Consider the following 26,072-nt stretch of genomic DNA (forward strand, 5'->3'; position numbering starts at 1 on the left):
GGGCTGAGCCCGTACAAACTGCTGGCAGCCGCACACCGGTTTGTAAGTCTTTTTTTCTTTAATAAAACAATCGGAGGCTGTATCAAAAATTTAGTAAAAAATTAGATTTGAGAGTGCACTGATTTTTTTCTTTTTACTATTAACTATTCCTGGCGCGTTTTTAATTTTTTTCTTTTTTTTTTTTAATTATTTTTTAAACTTTTTTATCTTTTCCAACAGTGTCCGGGCCAGAGTGCCAGCGTGAGGCCAGCGAGGCCGCTCCTGCACCGCTCCCAAGGAGCAGCCAGGACAGAGAACACACCCCACCGTCGCCAAAACCCCTTCAGGGAGGGGGTTTTACTTAAAAAAGAACTCCCCCCAACCCTGGCGCTCGCTGGGAAACAGAGAAGTTGTGGTGGCACAGGGCTCGGCTCACCCTCCTGTGAGCATCCCCAGCACAGCGCTGCACCCGGCGCTCAGCCACGGGCACCCCAAGCCAGGCTGACCCAACTGATGACTATTTTATGATCCGTGGAAAATTGGATTTCTTTGATTAAAAATAAAATAAAAAACGATAAAAGAATCAAATCCCGAACCAAGAAGCTGGTCCCCCAAAGAGGAGGAGGAGGAGGAGGAGGCGGCTTGCTGTCCTCAAGGGCTCTCCCCTAAACCAGCACCGAGCTCGCCTGCAGCACAGCACTGCTCTCCCCCTCCCCAAAAACATCCCAATTTAGGTAAACAGCAGATTAAATGTAAAAACTTAAACCATTGACTTCAGAAAGTCCCTTGAATTTAATTATTTTTAGGCTACCTTTCATGTTACGTCCTGTAGCTAGACACACGTGAATAGAAAAAACAGTACAGTTAGTGTTAAAGGCAAACAGCGGAGACCCAGAGTGCTACCCCAGTGCTGCCTGCTCCTCCCGACCCAGCCCAACCCGTCCCGACCCCCCCTCCCTGCCCGCCGCCCCGGCCCCGGCCGAAGCCCAGCCGCCAGGAAGGCGTCTTTGAGCCGAGAATATTTTTTCTATGAATAAAATAAAACCAAAGCTTGTTAGGCAAAAATAAAACAAGTGTCCCCCCGAGTCCTGCGAGCGCTCCGGTGCGGCAGGCGCAGCCAGGGAGAGCCTGCTGGGGAGTGGGCTGGGGTTTCGTGTTCCCGGCTGGCGAGGGGGCTGCCGGCCCACAGACAGCACCGGTGTGGAGCTGGAGGCCCCTTCTCCCCCGAGGGCCTCCCGTTCATTAAGGGGGGACGTAGGGCGGTGGGGACCTGTATGGGGTCATGTTCTTCGGGCGGGAGCCTTTCCCCTCCATGGGAGCGGTGAAGGGCGGGGGAGGCTGGTAGGGCGGCGCGTTGGGGTCCTCATCCCGCAGCGGCGTGTACTCCCCGATGGTGTCCTGGTTGAGCGGTGTGGTCTCTGGCATGCTCTGGTTGGGGTACTCTGGGGGGGGGAGTGGGGCTTTCTCCTCCTGGAGGATGAGGGGCATGCTGGAGGACGGCGGAGGTTTGGAGTCGTCCAGCTCGTCGGCAAAGATGATGGGCACGCCTTTCTTTATGAAGGTGGCCTGGTCTTCGATGGTCAGCTTCCCTTTCCTCTTCTTGCGGTAGCAGATCATGGCGATGATGCCGGCCACGAGGAGGATGGCGGCCACCACCACGGCAGGGATGACAGTGTGCAGGTACACGTCGTCCTCGCTGCTCTTCTCAGGGTCTTTGCCTGCCGCCACTGTTGGCGTTGCCTCAGAGATCACCCTGCCGTCCTTGGTGACGGGGACAAACTGGATGTTCCTGCAGCTGCCGGAGCCGACCACCGACACGTTCAGAGGCTTGAACTCGGGCTGCAGGACATTGGAGAAAGCTGGGCTCGGCCTCCCAGAGTCATCAGCAATTTTTTTGCTCAAAATCCGGATCTGCTCCCGAGGGCAGGGCTCCAGGGGCAGCGTGTTGTTAGTCCACTCCACGACAATGGAGCCTTTGGCAATGTCCTGCACCGTAATGGTGCTGCTGTTCCTGTCACCAAATGCCAGAGCCAGCTTCTTCACCAGCATGATCTTCTTATGGATGTCGTTTACCACTGCATTGTGGTCCCCTTCCAGCCTGGCCTTGAACTTCACTGGAGACTTGTCCCCGTGCGGGCGTTTGTGGACATGGATTTCGAAAGCATCCACGGCGAAAAGCCCGCCCTTGTCAGTGGCGTACATGAAGTACTCGTGCTTCCCGATGTGGTTGCGGTCTGGCATGCCGTACATGAGCTGGCTGGTGCTGTTGAACTGCACCCACGAATTCTCCTCAATCATCTGCTGCTCCTTCAGCTTCAAGGTCAGCTGCAGCTTGTCGGTGGTGGTGTCTTCCTTGTCGTAGAAGGTATCTGACGGTATCTTAACCTCGAAGTAAGTTCCCTCCCATGCGTCGACCCTGTCGATGTGGTTCGTCAGCTTGGGTGGCTCATTTGGCTCCCAGGGCCGGGGGAGCCCGCTCGCTGTGGTGCGCACGCGGGACGGTGGGGAGGCTGTTGTCAGCTTGGAGATGGGGGATCTGGTTGTGCTGGGAGGCTTTGTTGGACGGGGAGTTTTGGGCCTTCGAGTAGGTCTTCGTGTTATCGCCGTGGAGGAATCTGTCGTGGATGGCGTGCCTGGCCTCAGAGTGGAGACTCTTGGCTTTTTGGTGGTAGTTGAGGGCGGCGTGATCACGGCCGTGGGCTCTACATACCCGGGCATCGTGGGGCGAATTGGCACAGAGGCCGTGCCTGTGCCTTCTGCTACCCTGGTTGGCTGGATCGGTCCCAGCGTGGGCGTCTGAACGATGGGGCCCCTGGTTCTGATGGTGACCGTGGGTTTCCTCGGCAGGGGAATGGGCTCCCGGACAGGGGGTGCCGTTGTCTCTGTGGGAGGCGCGATGGCAGGCGATGTCGGGGTGGGGACAATTCTGGTGGGCGGTTCTTGTGCGGCAGTGGTGGGCGGCCCGATGGCAGTCAAAGGCGTAGGGGTGGCATTGATCTGCCGCCGCATCCTCTTTGGGAGGTGAGGTTTCTTGTTAGCAATGTGCCAGCCAACAACAGGGTACCCAAGGTGGGCAGACATGGTTCCTTCCTTAGCTGGAGCCTCCACCTTGCTGATGTTGGGAACACTGTTTTGGCTCAGAGAACATCCCAGTTTCCACGAGAGTAAGGCCCCATTTTCCACCACCTTCTTTGCATTTCCCGGTCCAGCCATGAAGGCCGACATGTCAAAGAGTCTGTTATTTACAACAGGAACCAACTTCATGTTATGAAGTTCCACCTCTGAGAAGCTTCTCATTCTGTTTAAGAGTTCAATCCTCTGCTTTGGTGTCATTTTTGTCAAGTCGGCATCCAAGATGACAGTCAGGATGGTGACCGGCTCTTCCGAGCCACACACGAACGGTGCTGTGTCACCCGTGTCTTGGACGGCCACTCGCACCGACTGAGGCTCGTTGTGGTCTTCTTGGTGCACCTCAACAGAGAAGACGTTTGTGGTCTGTGGCACATAGCTCCCGTTTGGGAAGTGCTGCAGTGTGGTCACCGAGATGTAGTGGACACCCTTGTCCGTGTCCAGGGGCAGCCCTTCCAGAGAGCTGCTCTCCGCGTTCCAGTGCAACCAAGAAGGCAAGGAGTCCTTCCCAGCTTCGGAGATCTACCAAACAAAAGAAAGATGTTTTTAGAAGTACAGCATTCGGATAGTTTCTAGCAGCAATAATACTTAAAGGATTAAAAAAGTGTAACAACTGGGGAAGGAGCACCCTGGCCAGAGTACGGCGGCCCATGCCGCCTTCTCCACATGGTGGCAAGGACGAGCTCTGCAGGGTGCACTGGTCTCAAAGGGTTTAAGGAGCCACGGGAGGTCGTGAAGTCCCACAAGGACCCCTCGCCTTGCTGTGCAACTACCGCATAAGTGACTCATTTTCTCCAAGGGTGGACGGAGAGTTTACGTCATGGGGACAGTTACAAACTGAGAGTGAAGTTATGCCATACAGCCAAGCTGATCCAACAACAGCCCTCTTCCCACTCCTTCTTCTCCCAGCCCTGCCATCTTCCTCCTTTCCTCACTCCATCACACCCTGCAAGCCCATTGCTCCAGCAGCTCAGCAGAACATATATTTTCTCTGCTAACTTTCAGCTTCTTCCTGCTGTCCCCAGCAGCCAGGCTGAACCGGAGGGACTCGAAGCTGGCAAACTGTGGCTCAGGCCAGCTTTAATCTCAGACTCAGCTTTAAATGAAGGATTTCACTTTTATATAATAACTTGCTCCTGCAAGGGATGGCTTTGTGTCAGAGCATAGGCACCTCAGAACCTCAACGCACTATATACTACCTCTTTTAGGTCAATGGCAACACTTGGCTTTTTTTTTTTTACTCTCCCCTGCCTCAGAGGACTCCCCTTCCTGCCCTGGGTTGTAGCTGAAGGTGGGTACAAAACCTCAAACTCCCCAGCTCCCAGCAGCTGACATCGGTCTGTCTGCCCTGCAGCCGGTTGTCGATCACAAGGCACAGCGGAGCCGCTCGGGCTGCGTGGTGGAAGGGGTGACGCTGCCAGCTCGGTGGGCTGTGACATTTCCCGAGGCTGTAGGTACTCCAGAGCGAGTAACCTGAGCTTTGTAACCTCCCAGGATCAGAGGCATTTGGCAAGTGCCCTGGTTGGGCTTTCCAGAACTCCACAAGGCATCTCCCCTTGACACTGAGAGGAAAGAGGATGCTTTGTGGCCCATGGAGACACGTTCAGCAGCCTGGTTTGAGGCTCTGGGCTCGCTGCAGTCCAACACAGAGCCGTGCTCCAGCTCTCCTCCTGAAAGGATGCTTTAGTTTTCTGCAGCTCCCTAAGGCTCATACATATTTCATAATTTACCCAAATGCAAAGCTGGGTGAGGAACTTCACAAGGAAACCTGCCTGGCAGGAGTGCTCCTGGGTCCAGCAGTGGATGCAGAGCCAGGGCTGGACTCGCCAGACCGCAGGTCCTGCTGGGGAAAGCCCCTGGGATGGACAAAGAGTGATGCCCAGTGCTGTAGGACTGGCAGACCATGAGTCCTGGGTGCCTCTCCCACTCCCTGGCTGCAGGCAGGATTCAGGCAGCACCCCAGGGCTCATCCACATGGTGAGGGTTTCAGCACACTGAAGGGTCTGGATGTGCAGCTCAGCAAGGATAATGTAGGACCTGAACGTCTTTTGGCAAGAGCAGCACAAGAAAGTTTTTGTTCAAGAGCCACAGAGGGTTTCAGCCACGATCACACAGGCAACACCCTCATTCCTCTCCTCTGTGAAGGATCAGCCCTGCTTTCAGCCAGCCTGGACAAGCTGGAGAGCACATCATGAGACACATGCTGGGTACAGTTTCTAGAGCAGAGTTTAAAGCTGTTAGCACAGCTTTAGTTAACTCCTCATCAGCAACATCTCAGAGCAGGGAATTCAGATTCCTGCTTAAAACAGCTGGAGGAAGCTGTCTCGGGGCCACACACCCCAATATATCCCACCTGGACTGAGACGCTGAGACATGAACATCCTTCCACTAGGCCTTGCTGTGTGCCCATGTGTCTGGCAGAGAGCAGGAGGGCTTGGCAGGGCTGTGGTTGCGTGTGCTTCCCCTCTACCTCAAGAACAGGAGCTGCTTTTAGCCCAGCCATCCCAAAGGAAAGGCAGCCCTTCACCTGAGCCGGGCACAGGGAGCCTCCCTCCTGCAGGAACAAAGGACTGAATTGTCCTTCCTTGGCAACTCTTCGGCCAAGAGAGAACAAAGGCAAGGTCTGCTCCTGCCCAGCCACAAGAAGGACTGACCTGCCCTTATGTTCCTTTAAAAAAGTGTCATTTTACCACACCCTCTAAAAACTGAGATGCCAGGACAGTGCCCAGTGCAATCCAGCATTTACAGTAGCAGGAGCTACTCTTTGTCCTCTTGTGCCAAAATTAGCACTAACCTGCCCACTGTGGAGGAGGGAAGGCTGGGCTGGGCGCACATCAGGAACAGAAACATGGGGAGCCAGGACAAAGCCACAGCATTATCGAGGCTTACACAATCAAGAAGAATAAAAACTTTAATAGCAAGTGGTTAAATTCACTCTGAATGTGTAATTTTAGGCTACATTTGGAACAAATCTCCCCCTTCTGTGCACTCTGCAAAAGCCCTTAATTACAGGATCACACACTCTGTGCAGCTTTCCTGGGAACCAGGGTTTTCTGGTGCTCCCCCTTCCCTGGGCATGGGGCATGACTTGAGGAGGCAACTGTACAAGCAGCGTTACTTTACCTAATCTCCAGATACAAGATGATTCTCCCTTCAGTCATGTTTGTTCCTACATTGACAACCAAACTCACTTCAGAAAGGTGGCCCCGACCCCACATGCAGAAAAGACAGTGAGGAAGGCATAGGCCAGTCTGAGTATTCCTGCTTGGAAAACCATTTTTAACCTACAGTTTACATTTAGGGCCATGCTAGAAAATGAAGCTGCAGCCAGATAGATTCACACCAAAAACTAGGCTCTCCTGAAAAACAAAAACAGGCCAGGCAATCACCGACTGGGACGACTTGTTCTAGCAGGGATGCGACAGTTGCAAAACATTTATAAACCCACTTAAACTTGATTTAAAAAGAGCTGAGCTAGTTCAGCTGCATTCAGCCTGCAAGGAGATGTGGACTGTTTCTAAGGGCTCTGCAAGAGGTGATTAAGAAAATCAAATTTATGTGGATTATGCCTATGAAGTCCATGAAGATACCTGTGTGTCCCCTGGGAAATCTTTGGGAAGGCAACAAGTCACAAGTATTCGATGCCTCGGCTCTGCTTTAAACACAACTACTGCCCTGGCAGCAGAATTCATCCATGTTCATAAGGCAAAGGAAGAGCCCAGAAAGATTAGAGTAGATAATCAAAGCTGTTATCAGGCTGGATAAAAATACTTGTTCCTAAACAAACACGGACTAGCAGAGCCCCCGGTGTGGGTCTGTCCTGGTCATAATCACTGCTGTGTTTGTGTTGGTGCAAAACTGGGAGCAGGGAGACCTGGACTCTGTTCTAGCAATGTTTCCTTCAAATATTGCTTCAAAGGGTATTTGTTAAAGCTACACAGAGTTAATGATTTCGGATCTCTACTTTTCATGTTAAAAGTTTCCCAGTTTTCTATGTATGCAATAAGTATCAGCCTTAAGCCCTGCCATTTCCCCCAAGGGGTCTGGTTTCAAAATAACTCTTCCGTTGCTCAATTTAAAAAAAAAAAAAAAGCTGTCTTTGTTTTCCAATTATTTGAGAAAATTATAAATGAATGCTTATCTGCTAGAGATTACACAAATCTGGCAGTGTATTGAAGACCATTAAAAAATAAGCCATGATTTTGATTTTAAATACATACAGTGGTCTGGCGGGTTTTGAAGACCTTGTTCACAAAATCCTTTCAGATAGACGTGGCCTGTTATTTTTAGGCCAGCCAAGAGCAGTCAGCTCATGACAGAAGATAGCTCAGTTTGATCTGTTTTTTTAAACTTGAATCTTAAAGCCCTGTAGCCAACAAGACAAAGATAAGCAAAGGAGCAGTGAGCAAAACTGCTGCCTCGGAGGGAATTCAGGCAAAAACCGCATTCTTTCCTACAAGAGTGCCCTCTAATCCTCCAGGTATTCAGTCCTCCTCCTCCTCCTCACAATGAATCCTCCAAAAAGGAGGCAGTGAGTGCTTTGCCAGGAGACAGGTACTGTAGGATCCTGCCACAAGTCTCCCTTTGGCACACCACTATTAAATCCTCCCAGCCCTGGAAATATCCGACGGGATCTCCCATGTCTGTGCTGCCAGACCCTCCCGTGAGCATCAGCAGCTGGGACTCGTCCTAAAAAACCCCTGACTGCTTTTGGGCAGAGTGAGCATGGACAGTCCTGCAGCTCTGCCAGATCTCCCGCTGGCCCCTTCCCCTCCCCATGTCCAGCTGCTGCTGAGAGACAGACCCCATGCCAGGGATTTCATCTGGGGTGTAATTACCAATGACAATTTACTGTAGCCAGACTCCTTCAGCATCACCCCCACACACATGGCCAGCAAGGAGGAACACGCTGGCTGAGCCCTCTCCACCCGAACAGAAGGCGAGCTGAGCCGACTGACCCAGACAGTGCCACACCAAGTCTGCAGGCTCAGGCTTCTGCAAGCAATTAACCAGCAGGCAGGGGAAGAAAATGGAAATTCAAATGCAATTCAAATGCAAATATAACTGCAGAGAAAGATCAAGCCTAAGCTGTTTGCCTAAGCCCAAGCTTCATCTTAACCCCCTGCTAATGCCACTGCACCGGCAGTGTTGGCAGCAGAAGCAACACAGAGTTTCAGCCTCGAATAGGATCCATGGCCAGGCAGATTCCTGCTGCCTTGTCCCACACAAATGGGGGTAGAGACACCGCTTTCAGATCCACCCCAGTGCTGCTGGAACTGTGGGCACTGCAATGTCTGAGGGTCCATCATGCGCATTCCTCTTCTTACCTGACACAGGCTGCACTGGTGCCTGCAGACATGGGGCTCAGCTCTCCACACACCACAGCCCCAGATAGATCCCAGGGTGGCAGAAGCTGCTACACTGGATCAGGGAATGTGACCGTGCGAGGCAGGAGCTGGGCAACCCTCAGACCACAACAGCTGCCAGAGCCTGCCAGAGTTCAAAAAGCGTTTGGACAATGCTCTCAGGCACATGGTGTGATTCTTGGGGCTGTCCTGTGCAGGGCCAGCAGTTGGACTTGATGGTCCTTGTGGGTCCCTTCCAGCTCAGGATATTCTATGATTCTATGCTGTGAGTCTTTGGCCCCAAGGAACAGCCTTGCCAGGAAGGCTGGCCTGTGTGCATCCAGGAGATGATGTATGAAGGAGCCTCCAACATTACACCCTGCTCCTTTCCTCAAATACAACAGAACTCTAAACTAGGACATCAGACAGACCGTGCCTAGAAACATAAGGCCCAGAAAACAGTGGTGCAAGGAGAGAGTGCACCTCTCAGAGCCTTCTGCTCACTGGGCACAGCTATGGTGTTGCTGCATCTGCACTATGGGAAAGCTCAGGCTGGAGAAAGGAACATTGCGTGCACTGGGCACAGAGAGCAGGGAGGAATTGCAGCACAAGTGCTTCCCCAGGGAGGGGACTGCAATACCTACCAGGGTGTTTGGGTGTTCTCAGCAGACACTGCTCCTCTGAGCTGCTGTGTGCCTCGGACAAAAGGCCCAGGAACTCATGGACAAAAACAAGCTGCTCCAGGACATTTCATGCAGATGCACCTACCCCTGGAAGTCTAAAAACAGCCCAGAGACTTCACTGGCCCTCAGAAGTACGTCAGACTCGGCGACCCAAGCCTTCATTACCAGCAGGAGCTCACCATCTCTGTTCAGAGACTGGAAGCTAGATGGGGACAGCTGGTAATTGGTGCTTCCTTTGTGCACAGGTAGGTCAGGATGGTTGAACTAACCCCACATTTAGGCTGGTCCCAGCCAAAGCCCAGCAAAGCTCTTCCTGCATGTCTCCATGCACTAAAGCTGTTGTTTTAGGGAAAAAAAAAAATCAAACCTTTCAGCTCAGAAAACTGAGCTAAGGGAGAACAAGGCTTCCAGAGGCCACATCAGCAGTCCTGGCCCTCAACTTCAAATTCAAACTTCAGCCTCTGAAGGACCAGGCAGCACAACTACTTGAAGTAGCTGCTCTGCTTTTACATGCTCATGAAAACCTGAGGAGAATTTTGCATGTCTGCTGCTAATCTACATTTTCCAGCCATCCACACACAGAAAGCAGCCGCCCTCCTTCGCTGTGGACACAGCCTGCCTTGCCCCACGAGCTGGGCTTTGTCCGACCAACTCCTTTAGGGTCAGTAAAATGGCTCCGCAGCGGCGCAGGCTGAGCGGCTACGCCCAGCTCATGCCACCCTCGCATACTCCTGCCATGACGGCTCCTTTTCCAGATGCGCCTCTGTGTTGGCTATAAGGACACTATTCAGCGTCCCACTCTGGCTGGGCAAGGGAACACAACAGCTGTTTCACTGGGAGGTCACTACAAAACATTGAGTGTCCCAAGAAATCCTCCTTTCATCGGTCCATGCAAGCAGCTTGGAAGGATTTGTTTAGCCTTATTGTTGGAGCGGGAAGGCGCAGCCCACCCGCGCCAGGGCTGGGGTCAGCACCGGCTGCCCACACCCCGCTTTCTCCCTTGGCTGGGGGGTGAGCACGGGGCAGGAAAAGCCTTAAACGGCTAAAAAAAAAAAAAAAAAGTTCAGTTGGGCTCTTCTTTCAGCGCAACTTTTTGTAAGTGAAAGGCCAAAGGGAAGCAAAAATACCACAAAGCAGGGATGCCAAGTGCTGGGGGTTTAGTGCTGCCACCGCACAGCTAACCAGCCCTGGCAATTTATTCCTGCCATCAGCAGATTGCTGGAAAGCTGGCTTTCAAGAGCACAGTAAGGAAAGGCAGACCGGATCCCGCAGTCTCAGGTCTGCTCCTTCACAGAATTCTCATTACCGTTGCATCCTCTGGATGCTCAGAGCAACAACCTGTAAGAGTAGGACAAAACAAGGAACTTCCCAGCCCGTCTGAAAATCCAGTTTATAATTAGATCGAGTCACATTTTCCACTCCTCCAAATTCAGAGCTTGTTACTAAGCACGCACTAAAAATGCCAAATTCCCTGACTCTCTCTCACTGCAGGAAAAAGATAAGCATCCCCCTAAGCCTCCCCACAGAAATCTTATCAGTTCATCTTATTGCTCAGATTGCAGTGTGGCAGCTAAGCAAAGCCCTGCTCAAGTCCTCCTTTGCCTGGACCTGTTCCAGGCACTGTCATTTATCCCTGTGTGCTCCCCTGTAAATAGCGGCTGTTGCTACAACCCCCAGTTAGTCCAAGAAAACCACTGACCCCAGGGAGGAGGTGAAGCTCAAATGCTTTGACACAGAGAGCCTTTTAAGATACCCAACTTAATGACACAGCCCCTCGGGAGCGCTCTTCGCTTCTCCTCTTCCTTTGAGAAATGCCACTTTAATAAATTTCACATTCAGTTAAAGTGCTTTGAAATAAAGATCACTGCAAGAGGAAAAAAAAAATCAGTATTTTGTGGTTTTCTTCCCTGAAAGCAAGTATGTCCTGGCACTGCAGGCTGGCTGCCAACATCCAGCCCTTCACTTTGGGGTCAGAGCAGGGTTGAGGTGAACTGCACAGCCCTGACAGCAGATACCCATGTCAGGACTCCTGCAACCCAATCCCTGTGGATCCTGTTTATAAATCAGGGTCTCTGACGTCTGATGAGAGCAGAGCTATTTGATAAAAGCCACTTCAACAGACAGCATACAGAACAACCACTGGAAAATTAGGCTCCTGCTTGGAAAGTTTAGTGGTGGACTTGGCAGTGCTGGGTTAATGGTTAGACTCAATGATCTAAAAGGTCTTTTCCAACCTAAACATTCAATGACAGCAAGACTCCTTTTTTCCCAGATGGATATCCAGTACTCTGATAACCTCCAAACCTGCTCCATAGCTGCCCTGAAAGTCAGCTGAGTGAGTGAATTCAGTTGTTCTAATCACTTTGCCAGCAGCTATGTTTGCTCACAGCAAGAGGTTCTTGGGGCCTCTGCTACGTGTTTTACGTGTTTTCCCAACAAAGCGCTGGTGAGACCGTGCACTTCAAATCCCAAAATAATCAGGGGCCGAGACACAGCTGGGAATGGTGAGCCTTAGCTGTGCTCACCTGAACTCCTTGGCATCGGCTACGAACCCACAGTAGACCCGTTCCGTGGGATCTGCCCCACACCAAACACCACCAGCCTGAAGACAGGTCAGCAGCTTTACCTGATCTTCGAGGAAGACACAGCAAATCTGCTCTGGCAGGGATGTGTCTTGGGAAGCAGTGCACAGCAGGAGCTTCTCTCCTTCCAGCATACTTTACAGATCCATCTTTAAATAAAAGCCATTTAATTGCATGCCTTTATGTACTGTGGGCATATGCATTTAGGATATCAGAGACCATGCAAGGGCTTGATTCCTTGTGGGTACTGTATCCTTGTGGGGATATTGTGTCTTGGCTGGTGGGATAAGAGGACAGTCAGGCTTACTGTCCCCATCCCAAATCATGCACCTCGCCTGACATCCTCTTCTAGGACCTCAACAACGGGAAGCAGCAAAAACTACAGACCTGGATATTTCAGCTGATGGGCAGATGTCCAAACCAAAGCAAAGCAGACGTGGAAAAGCAAATGATCGGAGGATATATCAAACAAGTTTATTCATAGAAGAGAAAAGGAAGTTTTGATGCTTTTATAGGAGGTTCTGGTAAAATTTCATCTAGAGTGTTTTGTATAGCTGTGGTCATGCAAACAAAGAAAAATAAATTCAAGCTGTAGGAGGTGCAGAAGACAGCTGCAAAGCTGAGGGGAGGGAAAGAAAGCTTATTTTATGAGAAAAAACTAAAGAGGTTGGCTTGTTTAACCTAATAAAATCAAGACAGGGAATATGCCTGTCACCTATAAATACATAAAGGAAGTAAATATTATGAAGGTAGAACCGATTTAAGCTAAAGGGCAGCACACATAAATATTTCTAGCCAGTCCTAAATTTAGGCTAGAAGCTGCATTTTTAATCAGAGCAGCCAAGTTCTGGAGCAGCTTCAAATGGAAGTGGAAGGAACAGGAAATCCAGCTGGTCTTTGACCTGAGCATGATCTGTTCTTTGACAGGACACAGCTGAGAGGTAACAGGTCAGACTCCACACAGTCCTCAGTGCAAATGGGGTAAGGAGTTGATGACTGGTGAGGGTATCAGCACCAATGCCCATGGTTATCCTGTCCCAACCAGCATCTGCCAGGAGCCAGTGGGAACCTGCACACCCACTACCCGTCTGCATGGCAAGGGGGCTGTATGACACGGGGAAACTGGGTGTTTTAATCCAAACCTCGCAAAAATGCCAATGTTTTGGTGCCAAACATGGCAGAAAGGGCTGCAAGGTGCCTTTTGGGAAGGCACAGCAAGGAGTTTTAATTTCCTAGACACCTTCAGACAGCCAGAGAGCAATCTCGCGGCGAGAAGCCTTGCTGTAGTGAGGAAGCTTGAGGACAACATCTGGACTGAGCTGCTGCCAAATTCAACAGCTGGAATACCTGCAAGCTGCAGCTGCCCTTCAGAGGACACGATAATGCCTGACCAAGGCACCTGCTTGGGAACACAAGGCACAGGGGAAGGGAGTTACCATGGCCACAACGCCTTGCTGGCAGCTGGCTCTCAGCAACGTGGAAGCAAGACTCCAAAATTAAGACACACGGTAGTTTTTCTACTTCTTTTCTGTGCAGCTCGAGCACGTTAGAATAAACTTTCTTTTCTCCTTAACCATAAAATCTCACCTGTTCTCCAGCAGCTTTGGGGGTGGCAGGGAAACACTGGTGATGGCTCCCAGGAGCACATACCTGACTGTGCAGGAGTGCATGCCTGCGGGGCACTCCTCCACCACGCTGCACATGCCTGGCGTTGTTTCCATCCCACAACCAAGTTTGCAGAGAAAAGTATTTTGTCTACAGATGGCTGGAATCTGCTTACAAGCAGCAAGAGGATCTCAGAAGGAGTTTCAAGCCAATCCTAGAAACTATCAAGGGGAATCATCTAGAAATGAAGCAAATCACACCTTCTTCAGTGCTCCTGGGAGTCTGGGGACATCAACTCTCAGCATCTTCTTTTAAATAAAATTATAGCAAATTTCTTCGAAATTTAAGGGGAAAAAGTATAGGCAACCACATCTCATTGTAAACCCTGACCCATCTCAGAGGGCACAGCCCTTATTAGTTTTTAGCAGGGTTTAAGTACATCAGCAAGATCCAGAAGTACTGTGCTTTTACTGCTCCAGCTGAGAAAGGCAAAGCAGCCTGAGAAAAAGACCAGAGCAATTTGCCGTGAAACTTTCCAGTAAAACAAAAATGCACCTCAGCACCCAAAATTGCCTACGCAGTTCTCACTAGCCAGGAATCAAATCCCTGCAGCAAAGGTCAGCTGTGCTCAGCAGCCAACAGGCGTTCCCTGCAAGGAGAGCCCTTCCAGAGACAGCAGCTAAGTGAGAGCCTGCTGCACTTTTAAAATTGATTTCAAGGTGAACAGATGCAAGTTGCACATGGGTAAGCCCAGGGACGAGCGTGAAAATCGCTCCCAGAGTATGCTGAACTACACACAACCAGCAGCTGCTGGTCCTGATCCAGCCCAGTCCATTCCAGGCTCTCCAGGTATGTTGGTGTTATCCAACACACCTCACACCAACACGGCAGAAGTATCGTTTGAAGCCATCAGGTGGGGTGGAAATAATCCATCAGGATTTTCCTGCATCCACTGGAGCTCTGACAGACGACTTTTATGCCAGGAAAAGACGACAGAGGAAGCTGTGGTGTTACACAAACACTGACAGTTATTCTTGCCATCAAAGCAGCTATTAGACAACATTAGAAGAAGCCACTTGGATGCAAAATCCCAAAGCAAAGTTATCATTTCTATAACACGAGATCTTGGGCTCACCACACCTGCCTGGGCTCTGGCAGCCCAGTGCTGTCCAGGTGCCCCGTGCTCCAAACAGGCTGCAGGTAAATCCGGGCAGGGACATCGGTCGTGGTCAACTCAACGTCACCAAGACCAGACCAGCCCCTTCCCCAACTCCTCTGGCCCCTTCCCCAACTCCTTCCATGCCTTCCTCCTCCCTGTCTGACCCTCTGTCAATAACAGCTGCATTCTTTGGATTTTCTGCCCACCCAGCACCCTCACTGAAGCCAGCGGGATCACATCCCGGGATTGGGATAACTGTGTGACAGTACAGAGCTAAACCAAACCTGCCTTCAAGCAGAGGCTGAGCTGTCAAACTTGCCCCTGACTTGCTCTCCATCTCCCTCTGATCTTCCAAGACACTCCAGAAGCTTGTCCTGTTATAATGCTTTCTAAAAATGGATATTTAAAACTTATTTTCAATTTTGTTCTTTGGAAGGTAATTCTGTTTTTTAAGAACAGAATTTTCTGAACTCCACATGATCCAAGCAAACCCTCCCAGGACAGGACTAACGATGAGCACACCTGTGTTCAGACGCATCCCTACCCTCCTCTGGGCTATTCTAACACTCTCCTGCACTCAGGACTGATTCCAAAACTCAGTTTTCAGGTGCCTGCAGTGCCAGCAGTGTGAGGTTTAAGTCAGATAAGGGGAAAGGCTCCCATCTTTCCCAAGAGGACTTAGGGACAAGGTCAGGAGAGACTGTGTCACAGGCAGCCCAGAGCCCCGCTGGCAGGACAGAGTCTGTTTGTCTGGCCATGTTTCATTACCACAGTGAAGCAAACTCCCCAAGCCTGAGCAGCAATCCTAGGGAACCTGTGGCTCCCTGGATCCTGAGGCAACATCTCCTCACAAATGTGCTCATCATTCCAGGGGCAGAGCATCTGAGTTTAAATACAGCCAACAAACCTGATTAGTCATCCCTGAGAACTTTCCTCTCTTTTGTTATAGAGAAAGGAACTTTGCAATGAGGTGAGACTTTATTTTTTAATAAAAATCCTTCTCCCATAGTCCTACAAAACATTAAGGCTGTTTCGCAGCCACCCTCATGACCCAGGTCGATAATGGGGTGACTCACTTGACTCCTGCACGAATATAACTGAAAATGAGCCCTCAGGGAATGGCATTTCTCACCTGGACAACTTCTCCATTGGAAGCAATTAAATCCGTGGGGATGGAGACTCTGAAGTAGCGTCCCACCACCGCAGAGCTGTCCGGTATGCCCACCACAGCCGGCACAGTCTCCCGGAGGTCCGAGAGCACGGAGTGCATGGAGGCCTCCAGCTGGTTTTCCCAGTCCCGAACCACTTCTGCCGGCTCGCTGGGCCAGTGGCAGTGGGCAGAGGCTGCCAGCAGCAGCATGGGGAGCCAAGTCCTCCCCAGGAAAGGGGGTTGCAGTAGGCATCCAACAGTCATTCTTCCCAGGAGCCTCGGCAACGGTGCTCCAGCCAGAAAGGGGATCACAGGGAATCTGCAGGCACGGCAGCACAGGCAGGGGATCCACCAGTCCTTCACAGCAGCCTCATTCTAGGAGTCCTGGGAACCTGGTTAGACATAGGAAACCCAATCAGCACATTAATTATGGTACCCAAGCCAGCCATCCAACAAGCACAGACCTTGCCATGGGCAGAGGATACTGGCCACACAACCCTCTGTGCCTCAGCTTCTGATTTAACTGCAAGCTGCCACTGCCATTAAAGAGAGGAAGAGTTTCTCAGCTCCTCCTCTGATGTACAGCATCTCCAGAGAGACAAGATCCTCCTGCTTTTCCACACACATAGCTGTGTTTCTGCCGTTCTGGAGCCACAGCATCCCGAGACAGTCACAGGTAGGGAGACAGGGCAGATGTAAATGAAGCTGAGATTGAGCACAGTGCTAAGAGCTGACCTCTCAAGGCAAGCTGAAGTCAGGCTGGGACATCAGTGGATTTAAATGCCAGTTACCCGGTAGGAAGGTCCCAAGAAAACCCCAGAACTCCAAAGATGCCATCCTGATGGCTTGATGCATGACAAATGTTTCTGCTCCTCTGACCTACAAGCCTGGTTTTCAAGCCAGGTCTCCTCTCAGGTCCAGCTTTTGGTATTAATGTTTAGACTTGATCAGGGGGCCAGCAGTACACACTCCCAAATCAGACTGGAGTGAGCTATGCACACACCTTGTTCCATGCTGCCATCCAGCTCCCTCCTGCTCGCACAGCTCGTCTGTCCCCTCACTCTGCCAAGACACATCTCCAGCTCTCCCTCTGTTTTTTACTTCTTTCACTTGCTTCCCCCCACTCTCTCTGCTCCCCTGGATCACAGATCTTTCTCTCCTCTGTTCCTTTGGTGCATTATTTCCTTCCCTTCCCTAGCTGCTTCTCCCTCCAGACTGTGTTCAGCCACGGCACACAGTCACAGATCTGTGCCACCATGTTCCTCCTCACAGTCTGCTTGCAGGAGACCAATGGATTCATGGAACAGGACAGAATTGTTTGGGACCCCAAGGAAGCTTTACTGTCCACTCTGGCATTCTAGTTTGCAGCCAGCACAGCCCTCAGTAACTAATCTGCTGTACCAAGGGGGACGGTAGGTTATGAAGGACAGGTGGACAGACACATGAACAAGCAGGTGTTAGTCCCAGGAGCACACAGGACTGGGCTCTTGCAGGCCAGGCACTCATGCCTTGAACCAACTCCTTTTTTCCAGGCTGGAGAGAGAAGTGGCTCCAAATTCCCAGAGCAAACCCAGCCCAACTTCTAACCACTGGCTCCCAGGGCTCTGTGATTTATTTTAGCCTGTTTTGTCTCCGCTGTGTGATGCACATCAGGCTGTCCCAAGAGACCCCGGAGCCAGACCGTGTGGGAAGGGAAATCCCACTGCTTCTCGCCCTTGCAGAGCTCCTGGAGCAACGTGACAGGACTCAGCTGACCTGCTGTGCTGTGGCCAGACAGGGTGTATTGCACCCCCTGGGCTTGCAGAAGCAGGCAGAGGGTTTGCCCATGCAGGCCCCTGAGCCCAAGGCTACCAAAGCAGGCTCTAGGAATAACAGAAGAGGTAAGATGTGGTTGCTCATCCTAAAGCCTGCACTCTAGAGAAGCTGAGGGGCAGCCTGCAAGGACCTGCACCCCTCGATGGGCCTTTCACAACAAACCCCACATGCAGAGGGGTTGACACCTCCCAGCCCAAGGTAACGGGCCCAGGGCACTGCTGGAGCTGGCAAAGAGGCTGTGGGTAGTAGGAATTATGAGCTGAATGTAACCTCTGGCTACAGCATCCACGAGGCAGATATCTGACCTGACCGCTGTCAGTTGTGGAAAACCTGCCTCAAGTGAAAGGCAGAAGAGACAGCAGAGGCAGAATAACATTGCTGGGAACCACAAGACAGATGGGAGGGTGGTTGGTGTGATGGCCAGCGCCACAAGAAAGCCCACTCCCTGCTGCTCCTGTGCTTCCAACTGTCTGAGCTAACTGGGATGGGAATATATCAGACAAAAAAACAGGGAAGTCAAGGCCAGGCTGTCCCAAAGGCAACTGAGCACAGAATCATAGTATATGCTGAGTTGGAAGGGACCCATCAGGATCATCAAGTGCAACTTCTGACCCTGTGCAGGACACCCCAAGAATCACACCATGTACCTGAGAGCGTTGTCCAAATCCTTCTTGAACTCAAGACAGGCTTGGTGCTGCAACCACTTCCCTGGGGAGCCTGTTCCAGTACTCAATCACCCTCTGGGTGAAAAACCACCAGTATGTGGTGGTATTCATCCAGAGTGAGGTGCTTGAGCTGCTTCTCCAGAGGTTCTCATCATGAAGTGGCTGGAGGGTAAGGACAAGTCACACTCCCTACAAGGGCACATCTCTCCTACAAGCTCCCTGTGTGGTCAAAGGAGGATCTGACACACATCAGTTTGTTTTGGATGAACCTAGAGTGACGTCAGCAGGTAAATGACCAGCAGATGTCCGGTGGAGAATATCCAACAGGGCATGTGAAGGAGCTACAGAGATGGAGCACACGTGCAAGAGGTCCTAAGGAGGCCACTGATCATCATAGCAGGAATCAGGGTACTCCCATCCCCACACTGTGCCTTAAAAAGCAGAAAGAACCACCTTCACCCTCCATTCAACCCAGGGATGGCCAATGCAGTGATGACGCTTTGTCCACGAGCTACTTCTCCCAAAGCCTGCTCCTTGGAAAGTCCTGATATGTACGGCAAGTACAGGCAGGATCAGAGTCCTGAAGCCAGGAGAGGAATGTGGCAGCAGCCTCATGGCTGCTGCAGGGTTGAGATGCTATCAGGGAAACATGGCTGCCTCTCACTGCTGCTCTGAGCAGCCACACCCGAGCAGGAGAAGCACCCCAGACACAGACACCCAGCCCACAACCATATGGAGCTGTAAAGATGCCCGGAGAGGTTCAGTACCACATCTTTAGGCCAGTCCCAGCCCCTGCCCTTGCCCTGTCACACTGCTCTGGAGCTCTGCCTGAGTGTGGTGCAGCTCTGTGTTGCTCAGTCAAATGACGTGATCTGGCCTAGGGCGTTTTTGTTGGATGGAGAGGAGTATTTGGGCAGAAAGGAGCTGGTTCTTGATATCTGTGGTGAGCAGAAGAGGAAGATGAAGTCATCACCTATTTCAGAAACACTTATCAGAGCAGGCAACAAACACTGCCCAATACGTGCCCCTCAGCCCAGCAACTGGCCATTAAGTGCTCATGTGACTTTTGCAGGTTACAAAATTCAAGGTTTCTTTTTAGGGGGAACTACAGAAGAACTGGCTCAACATATGGAATTGGAGCGTGGAGGAGTATAGGAAGAATTCAGTAGCTGATAACAAAGAACAAACAGAAGAGGTGAGAACAAACTTGCACCACCACCAAAAAAAAAATCTCTTAACACAGCTCCACCTCACCACACAATGGACAGAAGCTGAAACACTGCCAGCCTCTCACAGTGTGTGCTGAGGAGGAAAGGCAGGGTGGTTCCAGATATCCGTAGAGCTGTACAAGGCACTGCCCTGCAGTGCTGAGATCCACGTGGACTTTCACTGTAAGGCAGAATGCTTTTTGGGATAGGAGGCCCTCTGCCTAAAGCCAGTAGTGCTGCTCTGCAAGTCCACTGGCCAGCAGCACTGTGGGTCTGGATGCAGCTGCAGAACAGTGAACGTTACCTGCAGCAAAGCTGGGGACCTGCCTGGTGCCTCTGCCAAGTTCGAGAGCCCACACCATCTCCCATGGCACTACCAAGGGCACAAGCCTGACAACTTTGTTTAAGACATCATCCCAGCTGTATGTGGAAAAAGTCTGTGTTCTGGACCATTGTCCAGAGGTACAGAGCTTTAGCTCTCTGGAAGCAAAAACCTCAACATTTCACACAAGTTTCCCACAAAATAGGGCCAAAACCCAAACACAGATGGAATTCTGCAGGTACTTTTCTGCTGATCTCTGAGAAGCATCAGGCCATAGAGCTGACTGACTTAGACAGCACTTACCAGTTACAAAGCAAGGCTAGACCACCTTAGCTTCTCTACACGGCACTGTGCTCCTCCTTCCAGCAGGATCTGCACTGCCCAGTTTCGCAGAACAAACACAAAGGTTCAGGTTAGTCCTGAATTTCAGGATGTTTCGTTCCATCTGATCTTCTGAAAGAACTGACTTGCTCTTTATTCTCCTACTTCTGTGAGAGCTCTTTTGGTCTCAAGTTCGAGCCTCCAGAGCATTGGATGAAACATCAAAGTCAGTATCAACATCTGCTACAGTCCTAGTGCTCAGTGCATGTGCCAAGGTTGATTCCTGATCTCCAGTGCCAAACCCCCCATCGCAGAGCCATGGAACTGGGCCTGCTTGGTGATGTTGATATGATCCCGCACTTGATATGATGCTGACTTGTCAAGGCAATGCTGGAGTTTGCTCCTTCTCCAAGCAGCTACAAGGCCTGCTGACATGGTAAGGACGTGCTGTACCTTCATTATCCAGGAATGCTGAACAGTGCAGGCACAAGATGGGACTGAAGGGAAGGACTGAAAGCAGGACAAAGTAGCTACTCCCAGGCACGCATTTTCCCAGACACCTTTCCTTCTGCCCACCGCAGAACCAGGAGCATAGGGCCAGGGGAAGCATCCCAGCGTGGTTGCCCTAGAAATCACTCTTCCTCTGTGGCCGATTACGGCACCACTTCGGCAAGAACCAGTGAAAGTGAAGTCTCCCTCCAGCTGCATCTAATCCAATTGCTCAAGCACACAATCACATCACTGGGCCGTGGTAATTAATCACCACCAGCATATTAATGCTACTGAGCCCCAGCATGCAGGAAGCTCAAGTAACTGTTGTGCAGTACTCGACTCCAGTTAAGAAGGTACTTAGGAGTTAGGATGAATCCCACTTACCTGATTGCTTATTTACCAATATCCTCATTAAAGGAAGCATTAAACAAGTGGCCTTTCTCTAAGGAAGCAAACTCAGACTTGGCTAAGAAGAGCCAGTGCAACTTTCCAGAGCAGGGAAGAGCTTTCTTCTCTGCAAAGATCTCCTGTGCGTGTTTCCACAGGAGGATCTCTGGGCAAGTCCCGTCAACTACCGCGCGCCTGCGTGTCAAGGCAGAGAGCAGCAGAAATGATGAAATCCAGCGTCCCTGGCCAGGCACACAAAGATGGCACTCTGCCGTACGTGCTCCCGGGTCCAAAACACGACAGCAGGCACCCCTGGTGCCAGCCTGGCAGCACAGCCCAGGCAGAGGCGGCTGGTGCTCTGCACACGTCTGCGCTGGGCTGGAGGAGCCTGGGAAGGGGGGCAGGAGGGAGAAACAGCTTGGAGGCAGTGAGTCTGAGCAGAGCAGCCCACCACCAAGTTATGAACTAACAGATAAAGCCTCATCAAGACCAAGAGCATGTTAGCCTGAGATATCATATGGACAAAGAACACTCTGGAGCGTGAAATTTAGGAAACAGTAAGAGTTTTTGTGCCTGCCCCGCTCCGGACGTACCCTGAAACAAAGGCAGCAGCCCTTCCAACAGCCTATGTTACGGGCTATGGGAACTGCTGCAAATGGCTCTGGGGGTTATTTACAGATGACTATTCACAGATGATCCGGGCTTCAGACTCTGCTGTGCCCAGGATAAGTTATGGAAAGGGACGTACAGCAGAGCAGCTACACAGAGATGTACGAGCCACACACAGACTAAGGGCAAGCAGCTGCCTTGAGGGAATGCGTCAGGTGGAGGAAGAAAGATTCACCTTAAACTATCTCCCTGCTCTGCAGCGCTCAGAGTGATGGCATCCTGTCCCGCATGGCACTAACCAGGCACCTGTGGGGATGGTGGCTTTATACCAAGACTGGATGTCTCACTGAAAGACAAGTTCATGTACAAGTTTCTGGCTTAATGCTGCACTCACAGCTGCCTGCTCATAGCCACGTGTGCATCAAAACTAAAGCAGCAGAGATCAGACTGCAAGAGACCTGCCTGACTGGGGAGCTCCAGACCAGTGCTCCTGAGGCTCCAGGAGCCCCTTCCACCCTCTGTCCCCCACAGACATCAACAGCTGGTCACCCCAGACACCATCAGCCCAGGAGGTACCAACCAAGCTGTACTCAATTCTTCACCCTAAAACTGCATTTCAACAGGCTCTAGCACAGCTGTGCCCACCATGTATTGTCACCACACCAAAAGCCCAACAGAAGTGACACCCAACCCAAAGGACATACGCATGAAAGAGCTGCCTTTTTCAGCCTCGTCCCTGTATTTCTGTATTTCTGCATTGCTCATCTCCAGCACATCTGGTGTCAGTAACAGGAAACCCTGACACAGAAAAACAATCTAGGGGGAAAAAACAAACCCAAACAAACTTGAAACAGCCGTGCTAAAAATGTGTGCCGGCCAGGGAAACAAGCAGCACCCTCCTACTGATGGGGAACTCGGCTGTGAACTGTCACCAACTTGTTGCTCTCAGGTCTCAGAGGCAGCTTTGTGACGCTTGTGAAGGAAGTGGTCACAGCCACAGACACCTTGCAGTGGCTTTTATTCTGCTAGAGTAAGCACCGAGATATTTAACTTTCCTGTAGCTGACAGGAAGCTTTCTGCTAACTTCTTTTATCTTTTGCTTGAAAACTACAGTTCTGAGATGGTGAGAAAAGACGCAAAAAGTATAATTTCTCTTTTTTTCCCCTGTATTGCATCTGTTTGTCCAGAAGCTGGGCTACTGTACTGCCCTTCCCAGCTGGGGATTCCACTCCCAGGAAGACTTCTTGCCCTGGAAGAGGTAAGCATTGAGGACATGCTCTCAGTACCCCTCCCTCCACCAAGTACTGTGCAGGTGAGGAAGCAGCCCCAGGAGCCCCAAAAACCCTCAGCCAGGGGCACTCCTACAGAGGTACATGTGAAGGGCACTGCAGAGCAGCAGCAGAGGCACAAAGGACACCAGATCCTTTTGCCAGCTGGACACGGAGCATGTTTTTTCTTCCCTGCAGAGCACACTTATCCTGCAAAGTGAAGTAGTAAAACTTCTTCTAGAGGCAGCACCTTCCCCAGCCTCCTGCAGCCCTGGGGAGGCAAGAGGAGCAAGTATGGTACCCACAGGTGCCTCTTGACTATGCACTTTGCAGAGTGACCTGACAGATTTGCTGCAAGACCATCCAGATGTCCCCCTTCTTGCCCATCCTGCTCCAGTGGCCCCTTGCAGCCTGTGTGTGCTATTTGTCCTGTGCTCAAGCCATGCCTCGCGTGTCTGGCTGGGCCTGTCCCGCAGCAGTGACCGGCAGCTGCAAATTTTGGCCAGGCATCGCTTCTGACTCCTTGATGAAAGTTTCAGCAACCACAATCAATCCCTTCCTCCACTTTGTTATTCCCAGACAGCCAACTCAGATCGTATCTTCAAGTGCATTCAGTTGAAAGGAAACTCAGATATTATCTTCCCAACTATTTAGAAGGCCTCAGAGATCATTTTTCCCCTGTAATTACAAACATCGCAGCCAGGTAGAACTGCCATTGTTTGCTGCCAGCAGTCAGGAAAAATTAGGATATAAACATTCACCAACAAGCCAAAGCAGGGGGACACCTTCAGCAGTGCCTTCCCACACCTCTTGTGTCCTGTGAGCAGGCCCCACCTCAAAGGAAGGCTAGCAGAGAAGAGTAATGGGAATCAAAGGTATAAAATGGATCCCTCCTGGAGGAAGTTGAGAAAGAACAATGTGGGATGCACTGGAGCACTAGGGAGATGGGGAACAAGAGCCCATGCTCTCCTCTAACAAAAGGACCAGAAGCCAAACTAAAACAAATCAGGCTCAAATCGAAACAAAATGGGTTTTCTCAAGGACCCAACGGGGCTGTGAACATGAATATTAAAACCTCTTGTGGGTTTAAAAAAAAAAGGGGTGGGACAGGGCAATTTTATAGAAGGCACAGTTACCAAGGCAGCGTTTCTGGCTCAAGCAGCACTTGATCCCGGGGACGGCATTCAGGGAAATGATGACTCGCATTCCTCCCCAGGCATCTTCTCCCGGCTGTTACTGGAAAGGGCATATAGGCTAAATATACAGCTGCAACAGGGCAGAGCAAGGGTCTGCCTGCCTCAGGGCATACACTGTAAAGTGGCTCTGGCTTCACTTGGGTTTCCAGCCAAAGCAAGCCCCTAAAAACTCTGCTTATAACTCCTGGTTTTGTCTGGAAACAGAGTGAGAGTATGTAAAAATCCTAATATTTAAGTCTATGTTTAAGGGAATGTAAGCTAAACCTAGTATTAAAATCCACAGGAAATTAAACAACAAAAGTTTATGGAAAAAAAAAGATGGGACTCAGATATCCTTCCATACAAATGCCATAAGAATGCATATTTGAAGATAAACACAACAGATGTGTGTATATATATACACACACGTGCACACATACAAATGCTTCATAAGTTTCCAAGATTTAGTAAAAAACAGAACTCAAGGCACCAAGATAAAATAGGGATTTTTGACTCCAACTTTCTCTCTTGTAAGGAAAGTTTTGTATCATGCTGAATTTGTTTGTTGTTCATTCTGCAATGAAGACCATGGGGCTGCAGAAAAGCATTTCAGCAGAAGCCACCCCGTGGGAGAGCCAGGACAGAGGACACTGGGCTGGCAGCTGAGGTACCCGGCGACAAGGCAAGAAAGCATGTGAACACAAGAAGCAAGATGTCACTTTTCAAACCCGAGGACTACAAGGCATGAGAGCCTGATCTTGTCTTCCTGAGCAGGCAGGTTGTTCCCCAGCAAGCACCAAAGGACATGTGCGGGAGCAGCTGGTGTGACAGTCACCACTGTGTGTCCTGTCCCCTGGTATCACTCACCATCCACCAGCTGTTCCAAGGCTAATTCACACCCGTTAATGACCTTTGATAGAAGTCACCGAGCTGGAAAGTGGATTTCTATCTAAGAGCAGGTTTCTGCTGCTTCAGAAACAGGTTTAAACCAAGCCACCATCACCAACAGGCGACTGCAGCCTTTGCCCCGTGCTCCAAAGGGACAAAGTCATTCCCAAGCCTCCAGCAGCACCTGAAATCTCAGCCCGGAAAAACACTCCCTCCCCAAGCTGCTCAGCTGTAGCATGCAGGAGATGTTCTCCACAGCTGTAGTCATGAGCACTGAAACCAATGAGCCTAAAAAGATTTACATCTCTTGCTTGATTTCTTAATTGAATTAAAGGCTGAACAAAACCCGTTATGAGGCTTCACAGAATCCACATGGAAGAGAAACAACGCATATCCTAATTGGAGAGGAAGCTTCCACGGGATATCTTGTCTTATTAAGTACTAAAGAGTCCACACAAAAAGACAAAGACCCTGAGAGAGAAACTCCCAGGTCCAGCAAGGCAGGAAATCTGGAGTTTCTGCCATGGTTTGGCTTTTGGAGCACATTACATGTTGAACGGGTCACACAGAGGAGTGAGGTGAGCTTTGGTCCATCCTTCTAGCCAAAACTCCCACCTGTCTGCCTATTTTTTTTTGCTATTGTTTTGTTTTGCTTTGAATAAAAAAGGCATAAAGCTCTTTCTGTCAACTTAGTAAGCAGAAACTACCAGAGGGGTGAAGGACACACTGAGGGGCAGAGCAGTTCTGCAAATCAACTTTTTAGCAAACTTGATCAAACTTCCAAATCCTGTTCTGAAGGAAACCCTTCCAAGGCTACATCTCTGGCAGGACCCTTGCCTGTGTTCTGACATGCTTTTTTCATCACTAGAACAGCATTTGGGCTTCCTTAGGACACACTTGCACCATGGCCACCAGGCAAGCGCTGGCTTTAATGGCACTGAAGCAGGAGCACCAGGGTGTGGGCAGCTTGGGCAGGGCATCCTCCAGTGCCAGGAACACATAGCCCGAGGGCTGGGGGCACCAAACCCAAATCTGAAAAGAAGAAAGTCTTGGTGGAGATTTCATACTCCAGAATCACCTCAAAATGCTGTTTGGCTGGAGTGCTTTGCGGAGATGCAGCCACATTCCAAGGGTTTATAATCACCTTCTGGGTATTCCACAAAATTCCTCAGATAATGAAATATTTCGAGGAGGTCCTCAAGTGTTCAAGCACCATAATTTCCTACAGGTTGATGTCACAGCACCAGGGTTGAGGCACTGAGCACAGGAATGGAAGGCAAGGCTTTGGAT

At 50.7% G+C, this 26,072-nt stretch overlaps 2 protein-coding genes across 6 annotated transcripts in view; one reads left to right on the forward strand and one right to left on the reverse strand.

The window, feature by feature from the left end:
* Window positions 1-186: 186 nt before the first annotated feature.
* The window catches only part of DAG1 (dystroglycan 1), a 49,365-nt gene continuing 23,479 nt past the window's right edge, over window positions 187-26,072 (reverse strand). For 4 of the 5 annotated variants that reach the window (XM_027700408.1, XM_027700409.1, XM_027700411.1 and 1 more), the window contains exons 2-3: window positions 15,615-16,024; window positions 187-3,630 (exon numbers count right to left, since the gene is read on the reverse strand). In XM_027700408.1, coding sequence (XP_027556209.1) covers window positions 1,222-3,630; window positions 15,615-15,896 — 2,691 coding nt within the window. In that variant the 5' untranslated portion in view covers window positions 15,897-16,024 and the 3' untranslated portion in view covers window positions 187-1,221. Of the gene's footprint in view, window positions 3,631-15,614; window positions 16,025-16,635; window positions 16,661-26,072 lie in introns of those variants that run through there. The other variant, XM_027700412.1, reaches the window with a different exon arrangement.
* Window positions 22,725-26,072, forward strand: part of MST1 (macrophage stimulating 1) — a 36,458-nt gene continuing 33,110 nt past the window's right edge. The window contains exons 1-2 of the mRNA XM_027700783.1: window positions 22,725-22,763; window positions 23,130-23,134. Coding sequence (XP_027556584.1) covers window positions 22,725-22,763; window positions 23,130-23,134 — 44 coding nt within the window. The remainder of the gene's footprint in view (window positions 22,764-23,129; window positions 23,135-26,072) is intronic.

Source organism: Neopelma chrysocephalum, unplaced genomic scaffold (assembly GCF_003984885.1).
Source record: "Neopelma chrysocephalum unplaced genomic scaffold, ASM398488v2 Primary Assembly neopelma1_147, whole genome shotgun sequence".
Classification (NCBI taxonomy): Eukaryota; Metazoa; Chordata; class Aves; order Passeriformes; family Pipridae; genus Neopelma; species Neopelma chrysocephalum.